The sequence below is a fragment of the Doryrhamphus excisus genome, linkage group LG1 (genome assembly GCF_037039965.1).
Source record: "Doryrhamphus excisus strain RoL-2023G ecotype Guam linkage group LG1, RoL_Dexc_Guam_v1.1, whole genome shotgun sequence".
Taxonomy (NCBI): Eukaryota; Metazoa; Chordata; class Actinopteri; order Syngnathiformes; family Syngnathidae; genus Doryrhamphus; species Doryrhamphus excisus.
The window spans coordinates 13,284,489-13,303,472 of record NC_136357.1 but is presented as its reverse complement, the minus strand read 5'-3'; the positions used below and the strand labels follow the sequence as shown (position 1 = coordinate 13,303,472).

Genomic DNA, 18,984 nt, shown 5'->3' with positions numbered 1-18,984 from the left:
TTGCTTCGGCTTAGGTTTCGCTTTACAAGCCACCTGCTTGCACAGCCCCTGATTGTAAAAACTCATATGTTGTCGTTGGCTTGCTTGTTAATGCTACTGTTGAATGTGTGCGGGTGTACATTTACCTGGTTGTAGAGTGCACACACATGCAGGGCCGTGTTCCCAGAAGCATTTTGGGCGCTCATGTCAGCCCCATAAAACAACAGATGTTCCAGGTGCTGCACATGGCCATAGCGGCATGCCTGCAAGGACAAGAATTACACATTTGCTTAATTATTTTTAAATAAGTGTATCACGCCGCACAGAGACCAAGTGGCTAGCATGTTGGCCACAATCTCCGTTGGGCATCTCTGTGTGGAGTTTGCGTGATTTCCCCATGCAATGCGAGTACTTCCTCCCACATTCCAAAAACATGCTAGGTTAATTGGTTTTACATGTAAAGGTCACTGAGAATGTATGAAAGGTGAGGGACTGCTTCCTACCAACAAGCACGCCCCACCCCACAAAGCCCCCACAATTTCAGACTATTTTCTCTGGAAAAATACTGTAGTGAGCTCAATATGATACCAAGTTGTTTCTGTCTAAGGGGGAACTGTACTATCATGAAAACTAAAATAAAGAACCGGGCTGCACAGCGGGCGAGTGGTTAGCATTCAGACCTCACAGCTCGGAGACCCAAGTTCAATTCCACCCTGGGCCATCTCTGTGTGGAGTTTGTTATCTCCGGGTACTCCGGTTTCCTCCCACATTCCAAAAACATGCTAGGTTAATTAGCGACTCCAAACTGTCCATAGGTATGAATGTGAGTGTGAATGGTTGTTTGTCTATATGTGCCCTGTGATTGGCTGGTGACCAGTCCAGGGTGTACCCGCCTCTCGACCAAAGTCAGCTGGGATAGGTTCCAGCATACCTGCGACCCAAGCGACGGATGGATGGATCTATCACAATGCTATTGTACAGTATGTGTATGTGCATGGATACGATGGTCTGCTTCATTGCTTTGTCACGTCTGTGCCAAATACTAGCAAATAGTTGTTGTGTACATTTTTTTTACCTGGTGTATCTCCTGCCAGCCGTTTTCATCCACACAGCCGACCTGTGCATGATCGTGCAGCAGCAGCTCGCAGCAGTAAGGGTCTCCTCCCACCATGGAGCTGTGGTAAAGAGGAGTCAGCCCCCGACTGTCCTTATAGTCAGGAGATGCACCCAAGTCTAACAGTGTCTGGAGAGGACAAAGTTGAGAACTTACACATTAGGAAAGCAACAATAAATGTATATTAATCATCATTTAAAAACAGCTAGCCATAAATAAAATTGGACCATCACCAAATACATTTAAATAAAAATACATTTTACCTGTTTGCCACATTATAATGCCTGCGTAACTCTTGTTAACACACCTCATATGTCGCCAGTTTGCCAGAGAATAAGAAGATGTAGCAGGAGTGAACAGTGTTGCCAACTTACCGACATTGTTGTTACATTAAACAAATACTTTAATGTAGCTGTGGCATGATTAATGAAGCTGTGGCATTGTCTCAGAAAGTTGGTAGGTTTCACTTTTGCATCTCATAACACATAACTGTGGTGCATTCAAGGGCTGCCGATATCTAAATGCTTGACGGAGAACACGATCAATGAAACAAGACATAAACATGTACAAATTGTGGGTTTCCTTTGAGCACTCCTGACATGAAAGCGCGTAACGATCTTTTCAAAGCACTTAAAGGCGGTTCCTTCTTGATGGTGACATTAGAAAGGACAATAACAAAAACGCAACAACAAAAAAAGTTCATTTGTAGTTCTCAACATATTTGTTGTGCTTGTCAGGTTTTTTTTTCTTTCCCACAATGTTATTCCTCTCTCCAACTGCGTCCATTACAATCACATGCAAATATTTAACTCTCAATTATCCAAATTAAGTTAAGACATCATTACGTCACCCCCAGAAATAGACCATAGAACTGTGGGAAACAGTGAACAGAGCTAATGACATGTGGATGCTACACGATGCACCAGCCACGGCACCGCTTGTGTTGTGCTAATTTTACTGTTTGGAATTACATGCTGTGCTTGAACACAGTTGATACTCTTAAAAAGATGAAGGGGATTAGAGTAAATATTTTTTAATATTGTTAATATTGTTAAAAATGCATAAATCCTAATGACACAATTTTGAGTGCTAACTTGGGTTTGAAAAAAATTATTTTTTTCAAGTTTATGATGATTTGGAGTGCATGAGAAAATGCTTGACAGAGAACACAAAGAGAACGTAGAGATTTTTAAAAATAGGCTCAAGACCCACTTATATAATTTAGCTTTTAACTCTAATCTTAGTATACTCTTTTTTTTAACCTTTGAACTTGACTTTTATCCAATGGTCATTTTATACCCTATACCTTTTGTTTTGGATCTTAACCAAATGTTTTTATAGTGTTACAAATGCTTATTTTAGTTTTTATGAATGTTCTTATATAATTCACTTTTATGTTTTATGTTTATTTCTATATATACTTTCTATATTCTTATTTTATGTTTTTATATTTCTTATCCCATATATCCAGTGTTTCCTCAGTGGGGGCTCTCTGCGCTGGGGTGTCTCCTCTCGTGGGGCTTACCGACTGGGGTGGCTGGGAGCTCTGTGGTGGTGCCACACTGCAGCACTGTGGGTCCCCTGCCTACCTGTTGTGTGGTGGCCCCCTGAGTTGCGGCATCATGGCCCTAGTGCAGATGGCAGCGCTTCCTGAACTGGTTCCTCTGTACTCAGGCAAACAAACTTCCTATGTGTGTGTCTGTGCGAGTGTGTGTGTATATGTGTGTTGTTGTTGTCTTTCTTTTTTTAACATATAAAGCACTTTGTGCTGCATTATACGTATGTATGAAAAGTGCTCTACAAATAAAGTTTGACTGATTGATTGATTGATGAGAAAATGGAAGGGAAGTGTACTTATAAGTATATTTTGTAAGTATATTGCACAACTCAGCTTATTGTAAACAATTGTAAACTATTATTCTGCAATTGTATCACACAAGTCGTACAACCACCATTTTAAAGTGTGTGCAGAGGTTGAAAGAGCTGTTGAATGCTGACCACACCTGATACTTCAAATGCAGCGACGGCCATCTTGTGGAGTTAATAACAAAAAATACAACTGGTTGCCTACAGCCACAGCTATGTGCCAAATTAAAGACCACAACAGCTGTTTGTAGAGCACACACTCAACAACTGTAGGAGACTGTGCTATTAACCGATTAGACGTGTTAATTATGAGGATTTATGGCAAGCAGTAGGAGGTTATCTAAAGGTTTACACTGACCCAAATAACGGCACTGGTGGAAGTCTGCTCTCTATTTAGTGCCATTTGAGTTTTTTAGTGCTATTTTGTGTCCAACTCTGATCCCATAAAGTTATTTTTACAGGCCGTGAAACAGCACAATGGAAACCGTAACAACAAAAGCATACGCACAAGTGACATTGAATCCTGAAACACATAAGAGAAAGTAAACAACATATTCCAAATCTTGTGGATGAACGGGAAAATCAATTACATGACTCATGGAAGTAAGCTGAGTCATGTACTCCACTGTAAGAGAGCATTCAGTAAATGTCAGCTCATTCAAAGCGGAAATGCAAGGCCCCACATTGTGCAAAAATTGTTCAAACACACTCTGATTGAGATTGCCCGCTCACAGACTCATATTTGGCTATAATTTGCAAGTGGGGCCATTGTTGTTGCAGAATGAATGAAAGAGATGAGTCACCATTCTCTTTGGATTGTGCGTGTCACTCACGATGAGCGCTGTGTGGTTCTTGCTGCGCACCGCCTTGTGCAGGGATGTAATGCCATCTTTTGTCCTGAAGTCCAGATGTGCACCACCACTCTTCAGCACTTTGATGAGCTCTGCACATCCTTCCAGCTGTGATGCTAGCGTGAGGGGACATTCTGGAAAAAGCACAAAAAAAAACCCATCCCCGGTGAGTTTTATGTCACATTATTGCATAATATAATACAATTACAAGATAAATTCCGTAAGAGCTGTGGATGAATGGCTCACTCATCTTTGTAGAATTGTTGTAATTCAGTCATGCCACAGCATCTCAATAAGACTCAGGTCAGGACTTTGATTAGGCCACTTCAAAGTCTTCATTTTGTTTTTCTTCGGCCATTCAGATGGAACTTGTCTTCCATATTCTACAGTTGGCATGATTACTTTAATGTCACATGACGTACAGACCGGGCCGCACAGGCGATCAGGGGGACCTGGGTTAGATTCTCCGTTTGGGCATCTCTGTGTGGAGTTTGCATGTTCTCCCCGTGCATGCGTGGGTTTTCTCCGGGTACTCCGGTTTCCTCCCACATTCCAAAAACATGCTAGGTTAATTGGTGACTCCAAATTGTCCATAGGTATGAATGTGAGTGTGAATGGTTGTTTGTCTATATGTGCCCTGTGATTGGCTGGCGACCAGTCCAGGGTGTACCCCGCCTCTCATCCTAAGACAGCTGGGATAGGCTCCATCATGAGGATAAGCGGTATGAAAAATGAATGAATGAATATTTGATAGGAAATAATTATATCTTCACACGAATAAAACAATGCAAAATCAATGAAAAATGTAACATTATAGTTATAGAATATTATATAGTACATTATAGTTATTGTTGATGCAGTGATAGAATTCAATAGTATTTCTCACACTCATTATTGATGGAATCCACAACTTTCTTTGGCCCCATGGCAGGCTATTTAGCAGTTGAACTCAATAAAAAATGCATGGACAGTGAGTCAGCAACACATAGGGTGCTGTGTTTGGTCACTTGATTTTGTGGCATGATACAGTACAGGGTAAACTCACTTGTGCAATATTGTACGGAAAACGAGAGAAGTGTAAGAAAAAAAAATACAAAACTGGGGCATATATACAGTCAACCAAGGTTTGACTGTGTTATTGTATTATCATTAATTTTGCATTGAAAGTGGGGCAAGACCAGGACCCACTTATACATCCAATGAAAAAGTATATACATAAAAAGTATATACATAATACATCTCCTTTGACTTGTCATGATATCCCACTACATTCTAGCACAAACAGACAGATTTACGTATATCAAAGGACAAAACTCTAGTAACATAACATAACTTTTTTTGGCATACAAAAACAACTTTTACATTTGTAATAACTGCTTGTCTTTCTGAATTTCAACATTTTTGGAATTGGAGTAATGTATCTTTGCTGGTCACAGTGTATGTGCACTTTACTGGATAAGTGTTAAGGATCATCTCTTTCAGCAATGCATACACAGCAACAGTTCTCTGGTCTACTGTTATTTCAGTTTTGAATGTGAAGCACATACATTTTTGCAGTAGTGGGCTGTGCAGTCTTTAGTGGGGACTTCATCGAAATTAATCCACATCTTAATACCATCACTCTCACATCGCAATGATACAAACCATTAATAATATACAAAACCGTAATATAACAATGTAATAATAAAACGAGCTGCACGGTGATCGAGTGGTTATCGTGCAGGCCTCACAGTTAGGAGACCTGAGTCTGATTCCACCCACATCTATGTGTGGAGTTTGCATGTTCTCCCCGTGCATGCATGGGTTTTCTCCGGGTACTCCGGTTTCCTCCAACATTCCAAAAACATGCTAGGTTAATTGGTGACTCCAAATTGTCCATAAGTATGAATGTGAGTGTGAATGGTTGTTTGTCTATATGTGCCCTGTGATTGGCTGGCGACCGGTCTAGGGTGTACAACGTCTCCCGTCTGAAGACAGCTGGGATAAGCTCCAGCATACCCCAACTGAGGATAAGGATTTGATCGTGTTCATCCCAGCTGGCTCTGCACACCAATGCATTTTTGAAAGTTATGGCTTTAAAGTAATTAAACATACATTTTAACTTCCTTTTCAAAAGTTTCCAGTCTTCAAATGCCAAAGGACAAAAGCAGCCCAAATGATATTATTTGTGTCCATTTTTACTCAAAAGGTTATGTAAACTGACCCATAAAGCTGGTGAACACCTGCGAGATTAACTACTTCCTGTTGGCTGTGATTGAAAGTATTCTCTTGTTCCTGCTCAAAGACTACAGGTCACCCAACATGCAAATTTCTGCCACGCTTGGACAAACATTTGAATAAACATGAGGAGATTAACAAAGCCAGCTTTAGTGAAGGCTTAATTTCACCAAAACTCAACCGTGTGAGAGATGACAGCAGTAGTTAGGAGAAGAAAAAAAAAAAAGTCAATGAACATCTGAGCGCCTCACCTCCTGTGTCAGGATCGTGGAAGTTGGGGTCCAAACCTTTCTCCAAAAACCGTGACACCTTTTCAATGTTCCTTTGCTGCACATACTCCATAAACTTCTTCAGGTTGGCCTAATGGAGAGAGACAAGGGGACCAGGGGAAAGGGGAGAGGAAGCGACGGAAGAGACAGCTGTGATTGGGTGATGCCAGACTCATGTGGCTGACTGTGTTTAATAATGCAGGGCTGAGATGAAAGCTTAATTCGCTACTCTCCTCTTGTGTGTGTGCGTGAAGGTTTTATTTCTCTTCTGTCATCGCATCAAATAAACGGGCCGTGTGCAGTCGATAAGCCGTTATGGGAGGACCGACAAAGGAACGTGAAAAAAAGGTCTGGGGGGGTGTTAACACTAATGAATTTTATTTTCTCACTTGTAATGATGTGAAATGTCTCCAAGCACTTTAAATCAATGAGTGCACACACCAGTCAACATACAGTATGCAGACAGTCCCATCCCAAATTCTAATCCACATTACTGCCTTGTGCTTGACTTGAAATATTCATGGACATGTTTACACATGCACAATCTAACATGTTTGAAAAGGAGGATGAAGAAACTGACTTATTTAATCATGCCCCTTCGCCATATTTATTTAAATGTCGACATTTTACATGAAGGTTTACAATGTAAAATTGCTTGCTGATGCAAACCAACAAAAAAGCATCCAAACTGGCATAATATGAAAAGTCTATGCAATGTAGCTATTGTTGATTAAGTGATAAAGTTTTATTAAAAGCAAAAAAATACACAAAACAGGATTAAGGGCATATACTACATATGCATGACAAACCTTCGTTACATTAAATTGCTCACAGTTATTTCATAGACAAACATAAACATAAATGACAACATTAACATTTATCACTCACCTTGTGCAGCATTATATGCTAATACTGCCTATACTTCCTCCACGAGAACACTACTGGACTTTTACTTCACATAAGCTCCGTATCGTCTTAGAAGCCGGCTGCCCCACCTCCTCGTCACACACCGCCATGAGCCGCCGACCGCTACTCTCACCATCTCCAACCATAGGAGAGAATGTTTCTGTTTTTTTTTTCCTTCCCTATCTCTCTTTTCCCACTGTTGAGATGCTGCTGTTGCAGTTGTTATGGTGATGTGGATACAAAGACAGCTCTGGCAGCCAATGTGCACACGAGCAAGAAGAGCACACTTCTTTGTGCATATGTACTGTATGCTGTGCATTTGTTTGTGGTCTCAATGCCTCAAGGAAGATGAGGGTGGATGGGACGTATATTGTATTTGATACAGTTCTCACTATTTGACAGTGATGAAAGCCCTCCAAAGAAATACTGAGTAAATGTTTCCCATAATACAAGTGACTTTTTCTGCATGAGTACAGAAATTGAACGTCTTGATGCTTGAACACTAGCAAGTGTTTTGACCTGCTTTTGCTCACGTTCCAAACCTACGGTGGGCGACAGGGGTAAACGTGTGGCAACGTCCAAACTAAGGATGAGCGAGTACACCACTACCAGTATCTGTTCACACATGTAAATGATATCTATCTGTATTTGTACAAAGAATGGGCGGGGCATGAACCGGAAGTGGTTATGCTAGGTAATTAAATATAGCAATTGCTGATTATTATTATTATTATTCCACTATATGTGTACTGTGTATGTGTGGAAGTGATCTGCAATTATTACATTATTTGTTTATTGATCGGTGTGAAGTTGTTAATTCATGCAAACATGCAATGATGGCAAACAGGGAAATAATCCGTCAGCCTTGTTCAATGTATTTTTCTTAAAAAAATACTAGCCAATCACAGAGCATAAGAAGCATTTTCTTTCAACACAAATATGGATAATGATGAAAGGTATTCGTTTCATATTTGTATCCGACAAAAACGCATCATCCGTAACAGACACTCGTTTTTAACGAGTATCTGGCTCATCCTTAGTCCAAATACTCAAAACACAGAAATGATCTCAAACCAAAAGCAAAAACCGCACCATAAAAAATTACAAAAGAAATTCCATAAATGCTAAAATTACCTACACAAGCCCTAAAGCAACTGCATGACAGCAAATGCTACAAGTTTGCAGAACAAAACGAAAATAAGGGCGCTGTAGTCCTGAGGGTCATCCATTTTTAAGGACATCATATGTAACATTTAATAGTATTATAGAGCAGATCCATTTTTAACAGGCCGATGTCAAGGGCTAAAAAAAACAAACATATATATAATATAAATATAACTATGGCATGCATATAGTATGCACTTAACTTAAGATGATGAAAATAATAACAATAATCATGATGATAACGTGTTCAATTCCACTCTCGGCCATCTCTGTGTGGAGTTTGCATGTTCTCCCCGTGCATGTGTGGGTTTTCTCCGGGTACTCCGGTTTCCTCCCACATTCCAAAAACATGCTAGATTAATTGGTGACTCCAAATTGTCCATAGGTATGAATGTGAGTGTGAACCCAGGAAATCTTTCTATGAGGCAAGCTCAGGCAGACGTGTTTGGAGTTGGTGATTCCCAGCAAGAGAAAAATATTCATCATCTGTCAACAGCATTTCACACAAGATTGTACCTTCTGATAAACTACCATTTTTGCTTTATTTTGAATAAATTTCATATTTACTGTATCTTGGAAACTTGGAAACACTACTTTTGTAGAGAAGTAGCATTCTCAGCTGCATCTTTTTTTAATCTGTTTTTATATCCTTAGAACACACAAAACTCCGATTTCCTCCCAAAAACATGCTAGATTAATTGGTGACTCCAAATTGTCCATAGGTATGAATGTGAGTGTGAATGGTTGTTTGTCTATATGTGCCCTGTGATTGGCTGGCGACCAGTCCAGGGTGTACCCCGCCTCTCGCCCGAAGACAGCTGGGATAGGCTCCAGCACCCCCGCGACCCTCGTGAGGAAAAAGCGGTAGAAAATGAATGAATGAATGAATGAATGATTCAAAACATTTAACAGTTCCCTAAGTAAAAATGACTGAATTTGCACGTTTCCAGATCCTGAGGCTGTCGCCAGTGTGCCTGCCTACCATCACACTGCACACTGAGCTAGATCATGGCACCTGCCAGTTTTGCATTGGTCACTTTCACTTTGTCAGCATGTGGCCAATAATGTACTGTTACAGATGTTACAGTTACAGCTCGTGTAATGTCTTTAATGGAAGTGTGCCACCATAATACTTGCTAAATGGACAATAAAATACATAAAAAATGCCATACGAGAGGCACTTGCAGTAACGCTGCATCCAAAAAGGGTAGGGGCGTGCATGAGTTGGAAGGGGATTGTCATTGCCGTTCTATAGGGGGAAAGTGTTTTATTTTGACAGCATAGTACTAGCTAGCAGACAGTCAAATGCAATATATTTTGATGCTCTGCTGAATGAAAAAATAAATTTGACTGCCAAGATGGAGGATTATACACCCAAGCTCACCAGATGGTACTTTTGCAACAAAGTACCAGAACTTTTCCTGGACAATGAAAGGCTGCATGTACTTCATACACCGATAATAGATTTTCTTGTTATTCTCTTGGGCAACCTGTATTAACATGAAAAAACTTCCAAAAGAGTCAATGTCTCACCAGCCATGAACCTCACACGTCACCCACACACGTCATTGGTGACGTGTGATTGAAAGTGCATGCAGAAATGTGCTGTAAAATAAGTATAAATGATCTGTGCTATGAGAAATGACGTCAACAAAGATGGTCTTGACATCCAGAAACAGATGTACAGCAGACACACAACAACAAACTAAAATGTGATGACACTGAGTCAGCAGTTTCTTAAACATGCATCACAAGAACCAATCTGTGCTGTCTGAGTTGTAAAAATATGCATCACGAAGAACAACCCAAAAACAAAGCAAGGGACAGTGGAGAAGGCCGAGTTGTCACTGAAACTGCACATCACTTAGAAACAGCAAAGCAAGAGAGCAGATTTATGAGCCGTAGCGTTATTATTATTGTTGTTATTAAGACATCAGTCCCTCTGTGTGGCACGTGAGGACAGCTACTGCATTACAATAGTTTGTATTTATTCAATTAGGTTGTTACATCAAGAACAATTGTGAGAGAGCATTGATGAATGGCTTAATAATGGCTAAAGATTTGTAAGTGCAACTAAATGAGAAACAGTCATTGAAGTTTGTCATTGAACAAATAAAACAATATATAAAACATCATATTCAATAATACTAAACAACAATCATGCATATGTAATATTAAAGCAGTACAAGTAAACAAAATAAATAACCATTGAAAAGTCTTTGGAACCTGAATGCTGTTTACCAGTGGGAAATCAATGACTAACACAGGAAGTTGAGTCCACTAACACGGAAATTGGCGTCAATCGCTCCATAAGGCCTGGGAGTTGATTGAGCTGATGGCTCAGGCACATGAAGTGTACATGTGCTGGTAAAAAAAAACAAAAAAACAAATGTAGCTTGAGGGAAATGCAATACTGTATTACACATGCTGATGTTTTTGAAGGACAAATCAATGTTTTATTACCAGGCTTCAACAATGTACTGTGTGTTCTCACTACAAGTAGTCTCTGGTGTGTAAAGATCTCTAACTTAAAGGGAACCTAAATTAAGTCCTAAATTAACTATTTCTATAATGCCTCATATTAACTCACTAGCAAGATCTCATAGTGTATAGACTGGTCATATATTTCATCTCATTTCATTCATTCATTCATTCATTTTCTACCTCACGAGGGTCGCGAGGAGTGCTGGAGCCTATCCCAGCTGTCTTGGGGCGAGAGGCGGGGTACACCCTGGACAGGTCGCCAGCCAATCACAGGGCACATATAGACAAACAACCATTCACACTCACATTCATACCTATGGACAATTTGGAGTCACCAATTAACCTAGCATGTTTTTGGAATGTGGGAGGAAACCGGAGTACCCGGAGAAAACCCACGCATGCCATCTCTGTGGGGAGAACATGCAAACTCCACACAGAGATGGCAGAGATGGAATCGAACCCTGGTCCTCCTAGCTGTGAGGTCTGCGCGCTAACCACTTGCCGCCCATCTAATTTCATATTATCTGCAAACTGTATTGCATATAACTCTGGATAAAATTGTTTATTTTTTATATTGTGTATTTTGTACTGCTTAACTGGCTCTGTACTCTTGCTGCTGTGCAATGCAAATCTCCCCACTGAGGGATGAATAAAGGCATATCTAATCTTATCTTATGCTTTTTTTTTCACTTTTCTGACCGATAATGCCATTAGAATGTTGAGCTTTGAGCATTTGTAAGTGAGCAATGAAAGAAGTTACGAATGGTTCAAAACACTCTGTTTCAAAGGCCTGGTAAAATTGCCCCTTTGTGATGTCACAGAAGGGCGGACTTCCTTATATTGTTCATAGTTAGGAAGCAATTTGGGCATAAGGAAATACAGGTTTAGGAATAGGTGCAGATTCTGCAAAGTCTAAAAGGTTTTCTGTGCGGGTTATTCTGTGTAGCTGCTCTATAGGAGTCCACAACTCAATACAAAGGGTCGAAAAATGAGGTATAGGTCCTCTTTAATAAAATGCATGCACCGCATCTCTACAAGCTTCTGATGCTCCTGGAGTGCCGACACTCCTGGGGCCCACATCAGCGTCCGATGCACCCAGTGCCTACTCCACACCGTCTCAAGCTCCCAATGCCACCAGTGCCCCGTCATCTTGATCCTCCAATGCCTCTGGCACAGGCGCCACATCAGCTAAATTGTCCAATGCCCCCAGTGCCGACGCCATGTTCTCTCAATCCTCTGATGCCTTTGGTGTGAGCACCACATCATCCAACTTCCAACTCCTGTGTCAGCACCTTCAACCCCCAATACCTCCAATCCCTGCTCCACGCCAGTTCAAGGCCAAGCTTCCTCCTATCCCGGCACTACGTCTTAGGCCACCACCTGTATCGGCTGGGCCGTCAGAGCGAGAGGAACCTTTTACCCTCCTCCAAGCCTCCCTCCACCTGCCCTGGGTTCGTTGTTCAGCAGTGTGGGATGTCTGGAATACGCTCCTTTGGGAGTGGGGATGTGCAACTGGGGAAGCACAGTTTCCTGTGGTTCCTGTCCCGGCTCCTGCTTCGCCTCCTTGCCAGACTGACAACAATTTGCATCCTGCTCCGCGTCTTTACCAGGGCAAGAACAAGTCACTTCCTGCTTCTCATTCACACCACGCTGAGGACAAGTCACTTCCAGCTTCTACTTAACGCTGGGCCGAGTTGCCTCCTGCTTCTGTTCCACGACGGGCTGAGGACAACCTGCTGCATCCCGGCGTCACCCACATGCCAGCTGCTGCCTTTAGTTCATGTCCCGGCTCGCCCCACGTGCCAGGTGCTGCCTCCAGTTCCTGTCCAAGCTCAGCCTACACTACAGCCGCCTCTACTTTCTGTCCCACAGGCACTTCGGTGTATCCTGATGATGCTGCCGTCCTGGCCGTCCGCCAGAAGGCTCCTGCTGGCTCTGCCTGGATTGGTGTCTTGGCCCCTCCCGCAGAGGGGTCCTGCCGTCTCTGGGGGGCATGCTGTCCCGGCTGTCCCTCAAAATGTTTGAGCTTTTTACAATTAAAGACAAGGTATAGCACAACTCACCTTTGCATTATGGCTTTTAAGGCTTTATAACTTAAAGCAGGGGTCTCAAACACGCGGCCCGCGGGCCAAATGTGGCCCGCAGGACACGAGTTTGAGGCCCCCGCCTTGATATGAAAGTTTAATGTTAGTGCGGCCCGCGCAAGTTTGATATGGATGCTGTATGGTATCATGTACTCGGAAAAAATTATTACGTTTGATTAATGTTCATGTTCAATGGTTTAATAACTATTAATAGTTATCCTCCCTATCCGTGTGGAAGTGGTAAGTTTTTGGCTATTTAAGTTTAAAGGAAATAACTTGAAGGCTACCGTTTAGGTCGCTAGCTCTCTAGTTTGCGAGTTAGCATGTGTCTCAAGACCCTGCAGTTGCGCAATATGTTGTAAATAAAAAGAGTATAAATGTGACTATAGTTGTGTTTTGTCATGTCTACAGGGCTCTAATAATGCTTTGTTAATTTTAATCTGAAAAAAATAATTTGTCTACCCACCAACTATATGTGGTTTCTTAAGTTTTTATTATTTGCTGTTTTATTATTATTATTATATTTATTTATTATTGATTGATTGATTTTCTTTATTCTTGATTTGTTTGTTTATTTTTCATCTTATTTTGTGCAAAAAAATGAAAATTAAGATATTTGAGAACAGTGGAATGTTTTATCAGAGCTTTTATTGTAGAAAATCGGAACCAAAGCACTGAAAAAGTTTGTATATTTTTCTGTTTTTAATAAATGTGTTTTTTTTTTTTTTGGAAAACCTGATGCGGCCCAGCCTTGCCCAGACCCTAGCTCCAGTGGCCCCCAGGTAAATTGAGTTTGAGAGCCCTGATTTTAAGTATTACTTGAAACATTCCCTGTACAATTAATACAGATTTGATCACGGCAACAGTTTGACACTGGACCAGACTACAGTTTCTCCATTTGCATCATGTTCTGTGGGAGAAATTAGATTTATTTAACAATAAGAAAAACAACCACTTCAGTGTTGGTGATCTCTGAAAGAAGCTGCACACACTTGTTCTTTCATTGAAGTGGTAATAATATGTACAAGTAATTGCATGGGTCAATGAGGGACAAGGCAGGAGATCTCAACAACAAAAAAAAAACAACACTCAACGGCCTCTAAATTATGAAATATAACTCAGAACACGTGCCTCATCTTACATGTATCTCCTTGCATCAGCTGTGTTGTGTTCTGGTCTCGTTATGTTCTATATAGAGTGAAGAATAATAATAACATAATTACCATCCAGCCACTAAAGAGAAGAAAGCAGATGACTCTTCACTTGCACCTTGCTTTGATAGTTTATTTTTGTCCCTGCAATATCAGTTGCACAGATGGCTGCTAAAGGTTCGGCACACATTTCTAGTGAAAAAACAAACAAAAAAAAACATATTAACAAAATTGCAGCCCCTCTTTTCAGCTTGGATGCATCCTAATAACCACGCCGCGTCATGCAAATATGATGGATTTTTTCGAGTCATACATGATGCTGAATGCCACAAATGACAGAATGCAGCTGATCCACCTTCCACTGTCTTCTGCAGCAATTTGCCTCCCCCACCCCCCTCTGCTTTTGATGCAAGTACTTTGAAAGAAGTTCAATAGCCGCTGTGCATTCATGTGTGACACATGTACATATGCTATGTGTGTCAGACACTTTGGCTGGCCTATATTTACACTCATTAGCATGCCGCCACATGGCCTCTGGTGCCTCACAGCTGGCCACCATGGTTGAGTAGTCATCACAAAGCTCACCAACTTGATGCTTATTGGTAGGGATGCATACCGAAACCAAGTACCATTACGGCACTGATGCAGAAGTAATCAGTAGTAACCAGAACGAAGATCTAAGTAGCTATCGGTGTACGTAAGGAGCTATCAAAGTTACTGCCATCAACTGTCAAGACAGTATTGCATGTGATGCATTTCACCTGCACAGGTGACGGTGATCATCTAAGATACAATATATAGGCCAAAACGCTCATTTTTGTGCAGCTAACGTCTCTTTTTAAACTTTATTGCCTACCTTAACACACCAACAGCAGTGCTCAATTTCATCATCGTATTCCTAAATTCTTTGTCACTCTCCACACCAACATAACACTTCCTCATTATCAATCCACCAATCAAACACTGGAATTCTGAACATCAACATTCCAACATGGACAGGTTGTTACACTTAATTATGAAATTAATGTTCCAATAGCAGCAACAATGTACGTATGCAGTATAGAAGACCGTGGCAATAGCTGCACAGCACATAGAGTAAACGGGGGAGTAAACCAGAAGTTTGTGTAGAGATCTTTTATCTGAACCTATCACCTAACACCGTGCTTTTACATGCTTTACCATGCTTTGCAAGATGCTTTTACTCAATGAAAACATTTCTCTTGCATATAGGATTAACAAGAAAACCACATTGTAATGGCCATCTAACATCAACTGTGCGGAATGTATGCTCTCAAAAGTAGTGTGAAACCTTGTGAAATATTTTATGTATGTATGTTATGTATCTATGTTGGTTTTGCTGTGATAATTTTGACTTTTTGTTCAAATTGATCAATTTATAATTTCATTTATATTAATGAAGTATTTACATGATTATTCTGTTCAACTTGCATGTTACAAAATTCTGTAAAAATACATTTTTTGGCATTTTTTTGGACAAGATGTTCCCTTTTGTCAGTTACTAATTTGGATCTTGTTTAAAAAGTACCAATTTGGTACCGGTATTGGGAAATATGTAAATGATACGCAACCCTATTTATTGGCAGGGATCATATACTTGGCTATTGAGAGTACACTGGAAAACACATAATGCACGAGCACAAAGGAATGACAACTCAAGCAGGAGGAGGGCCACCATGCATCAGGATGCATGAGACAGACTAAACATTTCAAAAGAAGCTTGGGATTTGAATATGCGCCCATGAATACACAAAGCCCGGCTGTCAGCACCAACAAGAATTCAGACTGAATTTCTGGAAGGTTAACATGACAATGGTTAAGTTTCATCTATGGGAGAAATGACTGAAAATGCTACAATTTGAATGTGAAGCCAGTAGTTGGTGATGTCAACTTGTAAAGCAACACTATCGGTGTTCCTCTGCTCCTGGTCTAATTCCATCTTTTGACTACTCTGTGGTTGTGTATGTATGCAAATTTATGGGCTGGATTATGGAAGTAACGCAACTCTGCCGGTTGCTATAGTAATGCAGTAAATGTGCACTTTAAATTTACATGGTACATCACTGTTGCTTTGACGTACTTGTGTTTTTTGATTAAATGAGATTACATTAAAACACTAAAACATGTAACAGCATGTTATGAAAATGGCCATTTTTTTATTAACATGAGAATTATTGCAACTTTTTATTCATACCGCTTATCCTTACGAGGGTCGCGGGGGTGCTGGAGCCTACCCCGGCTGTCTTCGTGCCAGCCAATCACGCCAGCCAATCACAGGGTCGCCAGCCAATCACAGGGTACATATAGACAAACAACCATTCACACTCACATTCATACCTATGGACAATTTGGAGTCAGCAATTAACCTAGCATGTTTTTGGAATGTGGGAGGAAACCGGAGTACCCGGAGAAACCCACGCATGCACATGGAAAACATGCACACTCCACACAGAGATGGCCGAGGGTGGAATTGAACTTGGGTCTCCTAGCTGTGAGGCCTGCATGCTAACCACTCCCCCGCCATGCAGCCTTATTGTAACATTCATTCATTCATTTTCTACCGCTTTTTCCTCACGAGGGTTGCAGGGGGTGCTGAAGCCTATCCCAGCTGTCTTTGGGCGAGAGGCGGGGTACACCCTGGACTGGTGGCCAGTCAATCACAGCTTATTGTAACATATATTTAAAAAAAAATCTGTATTCATATGAAGTAGGTATGTTCCGATCAGGATTTTATGCTGCCGATAAAGATAATCCATGAGTGAAATTGGCCGATAACGATCACATGCATGCAGTATAAATGTTTAAATGTACTACTGGAAACTACTACTTGAAAACTGAGAAACGCAGATGCAGCCGAGTCCCTCTTCTCTGCCTGGGAAGGAGATACAATATCAGTGTGATATCACTGTGCACAAAATGTAATTATATGGTGTTTAACTCTTGTTGTATACATGTCCCATACGTGAGGAGAATACTTGCCCTATCTACACATTGTGGCTGCAGCAGTCGCTGTCACATATTGAAGGAGAAAAGTGCCTCTTCTCGTTGCACTAACACCACCACAAACATGCCCCCCAGTGCAAAGTGTTCCTGACTGTCTTCCTGCGCTTTCTTGATAGTCACTTTCATGAAGGCTGAATAGAGAATGGACGGACATTAACCCTCCATGTCTCCTGCAGGGACACAACATTTTCAGCAAAAACATCACACAGAATTTGATTATCGTATGCTAATGTATTGTATATTGTCTATTTTATACGTGAGTCATTAGTCAATCTACATAACAAGTGCATTACTTACTATAGTAAACAGCAAGTAGTGTGAAAGACATTTTTATGCACAAAATAAGCAGAGGAGTGATTGTCCTGATGGTGTAACTTAACCTTCTCACTACTTCTCACACTTCCTGCAAATAGATTTTTTAATATAAGGTTGCTATTACAATAGTGCCTCTTCCGGGCTCACCATCAAAGATTTTTCCATCCTCTTCTTGCAGCACTTAGACAACGTAGTCAAATAGCGTAACCAGTTCTATTTGTCATTTTTTTGTATAATTTATGGGTTTAAAAGTATGGCAGCCGAGAATCAGGCACTGTAGTTCCATTAATAATGTAACATGCGGTATGGCAGAGACACAGGAAAAGAGGGGCACACGTGAAGTACAGTAATAGATGACATCGCCTGTACAGTTAACCAAGGTTTTTTTTTTTAATGGGAATAGTTTGACAATTTCTATTTCGAGTATTTCCTATGGGGGAAATTGTTTCTAAATGAACAAATGTGAGGTTGATCAGCCTCCTGGAATGTAATTGTAGTTAGAATGACGTCTTAGCGGTTAATGTAGCACAAGAAGGCAGACTGTGCGGTAAATAGTGCATTTAGTGGAGCTGTCCAATAAGAGTGATATTAATTACACAGTTAATGTGTGTGTTTAGAGTTCCCATAAGACACACGTAGACGTTTTATTCTGCTTGTTCCGTCTCTGTGTGTGGTGTGTATTGCATGTTTTTCGCTTCAGATGGCAAGTCCTCCATAATCTCCAGTATCCATATCTAACAGGATTATATTGTAATGCTCTCAGCTACAAAAAAGACTAATATACTCTATGCCAGCTCATGGATTTAATCCAAAAGAAATAGGATTTACACTGACAAAATCTTTAACCTTTATAATACATATATGGCCAAAACAAATATTCTGCCATTTCCACCACTATAAGCTAAAGTGACGCCTCATACAAAAGTACTGGAGGCTTGAGTATGACATTTATAGCCTTCATTCACACACACACACACACACAGATTCATAATTTAGCACACTAAAGATGAACACATTGAATATATCATTCATGAGAGGAGAAAGACAACATTCCCCAATGTCAAAAAAAAACCAGTGATGGTGTTACTATAGCAACAGCATCATCAGAATACACATGTTACTGTATGTTTCTGTATAACCTGCAATGAAATATGATATATTTATGACAAAACAACAGAAAGACAATGTGCATGAATCCAAATCTGAATTAATCCTAAACTATAACAACTGCTATTATATTAAGTGATGTTATTCTGTTGTTAAGCTTTGTGCATCAATACACAGACTACAAATGTAACCATTTAATTGCATTTAAATGTTGATCATCCTTAATAAGGGTGCCAGCTTAGACCAGGGGTTTACACCACCAGAGGCTAATGAAAATTATTATTATTTTTTTATTTTGTAAGAAGGCTAAATCATTTTTTTAAGTAATATATATTTCAAGACAAAGGTTTGCTTTATTATTAGTATCTGTTAGGAAAGATCACTTCCTTCGCTGTATTCTTATTTTGGAATGCTGCACTTCCTGCTGAGAGTAAGACGCAGTCGCTTTTCCTCAGT

General features: G+C 40.5%; 1 protein-coding gene across 23 annotated transcripts in view; it reads right to left on the bottom strand.

Annotated features, from left to right (window-relative positions):
* Window positions 1-18,984, bottom strand: part of shank3a (SH3 and multiple ankyrin repeat domains 3a) — a 237,474-nt gene that overhangs the window by 92,972 nt on the left and 125,518 nt on the right. For 22 of the 23 annotated variants that reach the window (XR_009130085.2, XM_078790453.1, XM_078790463.1 and 19 more), the window contains 4 exons: window positions 6,279-6,387; window positions 3,793-3,944; window positions 1,055-1,222; window positions 126-242 (listed from right to left, as the gene is read on the bottom strand). Coding sequence is in view for 22 of the 23 variants with exons in the window: in XM_078790453.1 (XP_078646579.1) it covers window positions 126-242; window positions 1,055-1,222; window positions 3,793-3,944; window positions 6,279-6,387 (546 nt within the window). In the remaining variant the exon portion in view is untranslated. Of the gene's footprint in view, window positions 1-125; window positions 243-1,054; window positions 1,223-3,792; window positions 3,945-6,278; window positions 6,388-7,184; window positions 7,728-18,984 lie in introns of those variants that run through there. The other variant, XM_058074743.2, reaches the window with a different exon arrangement.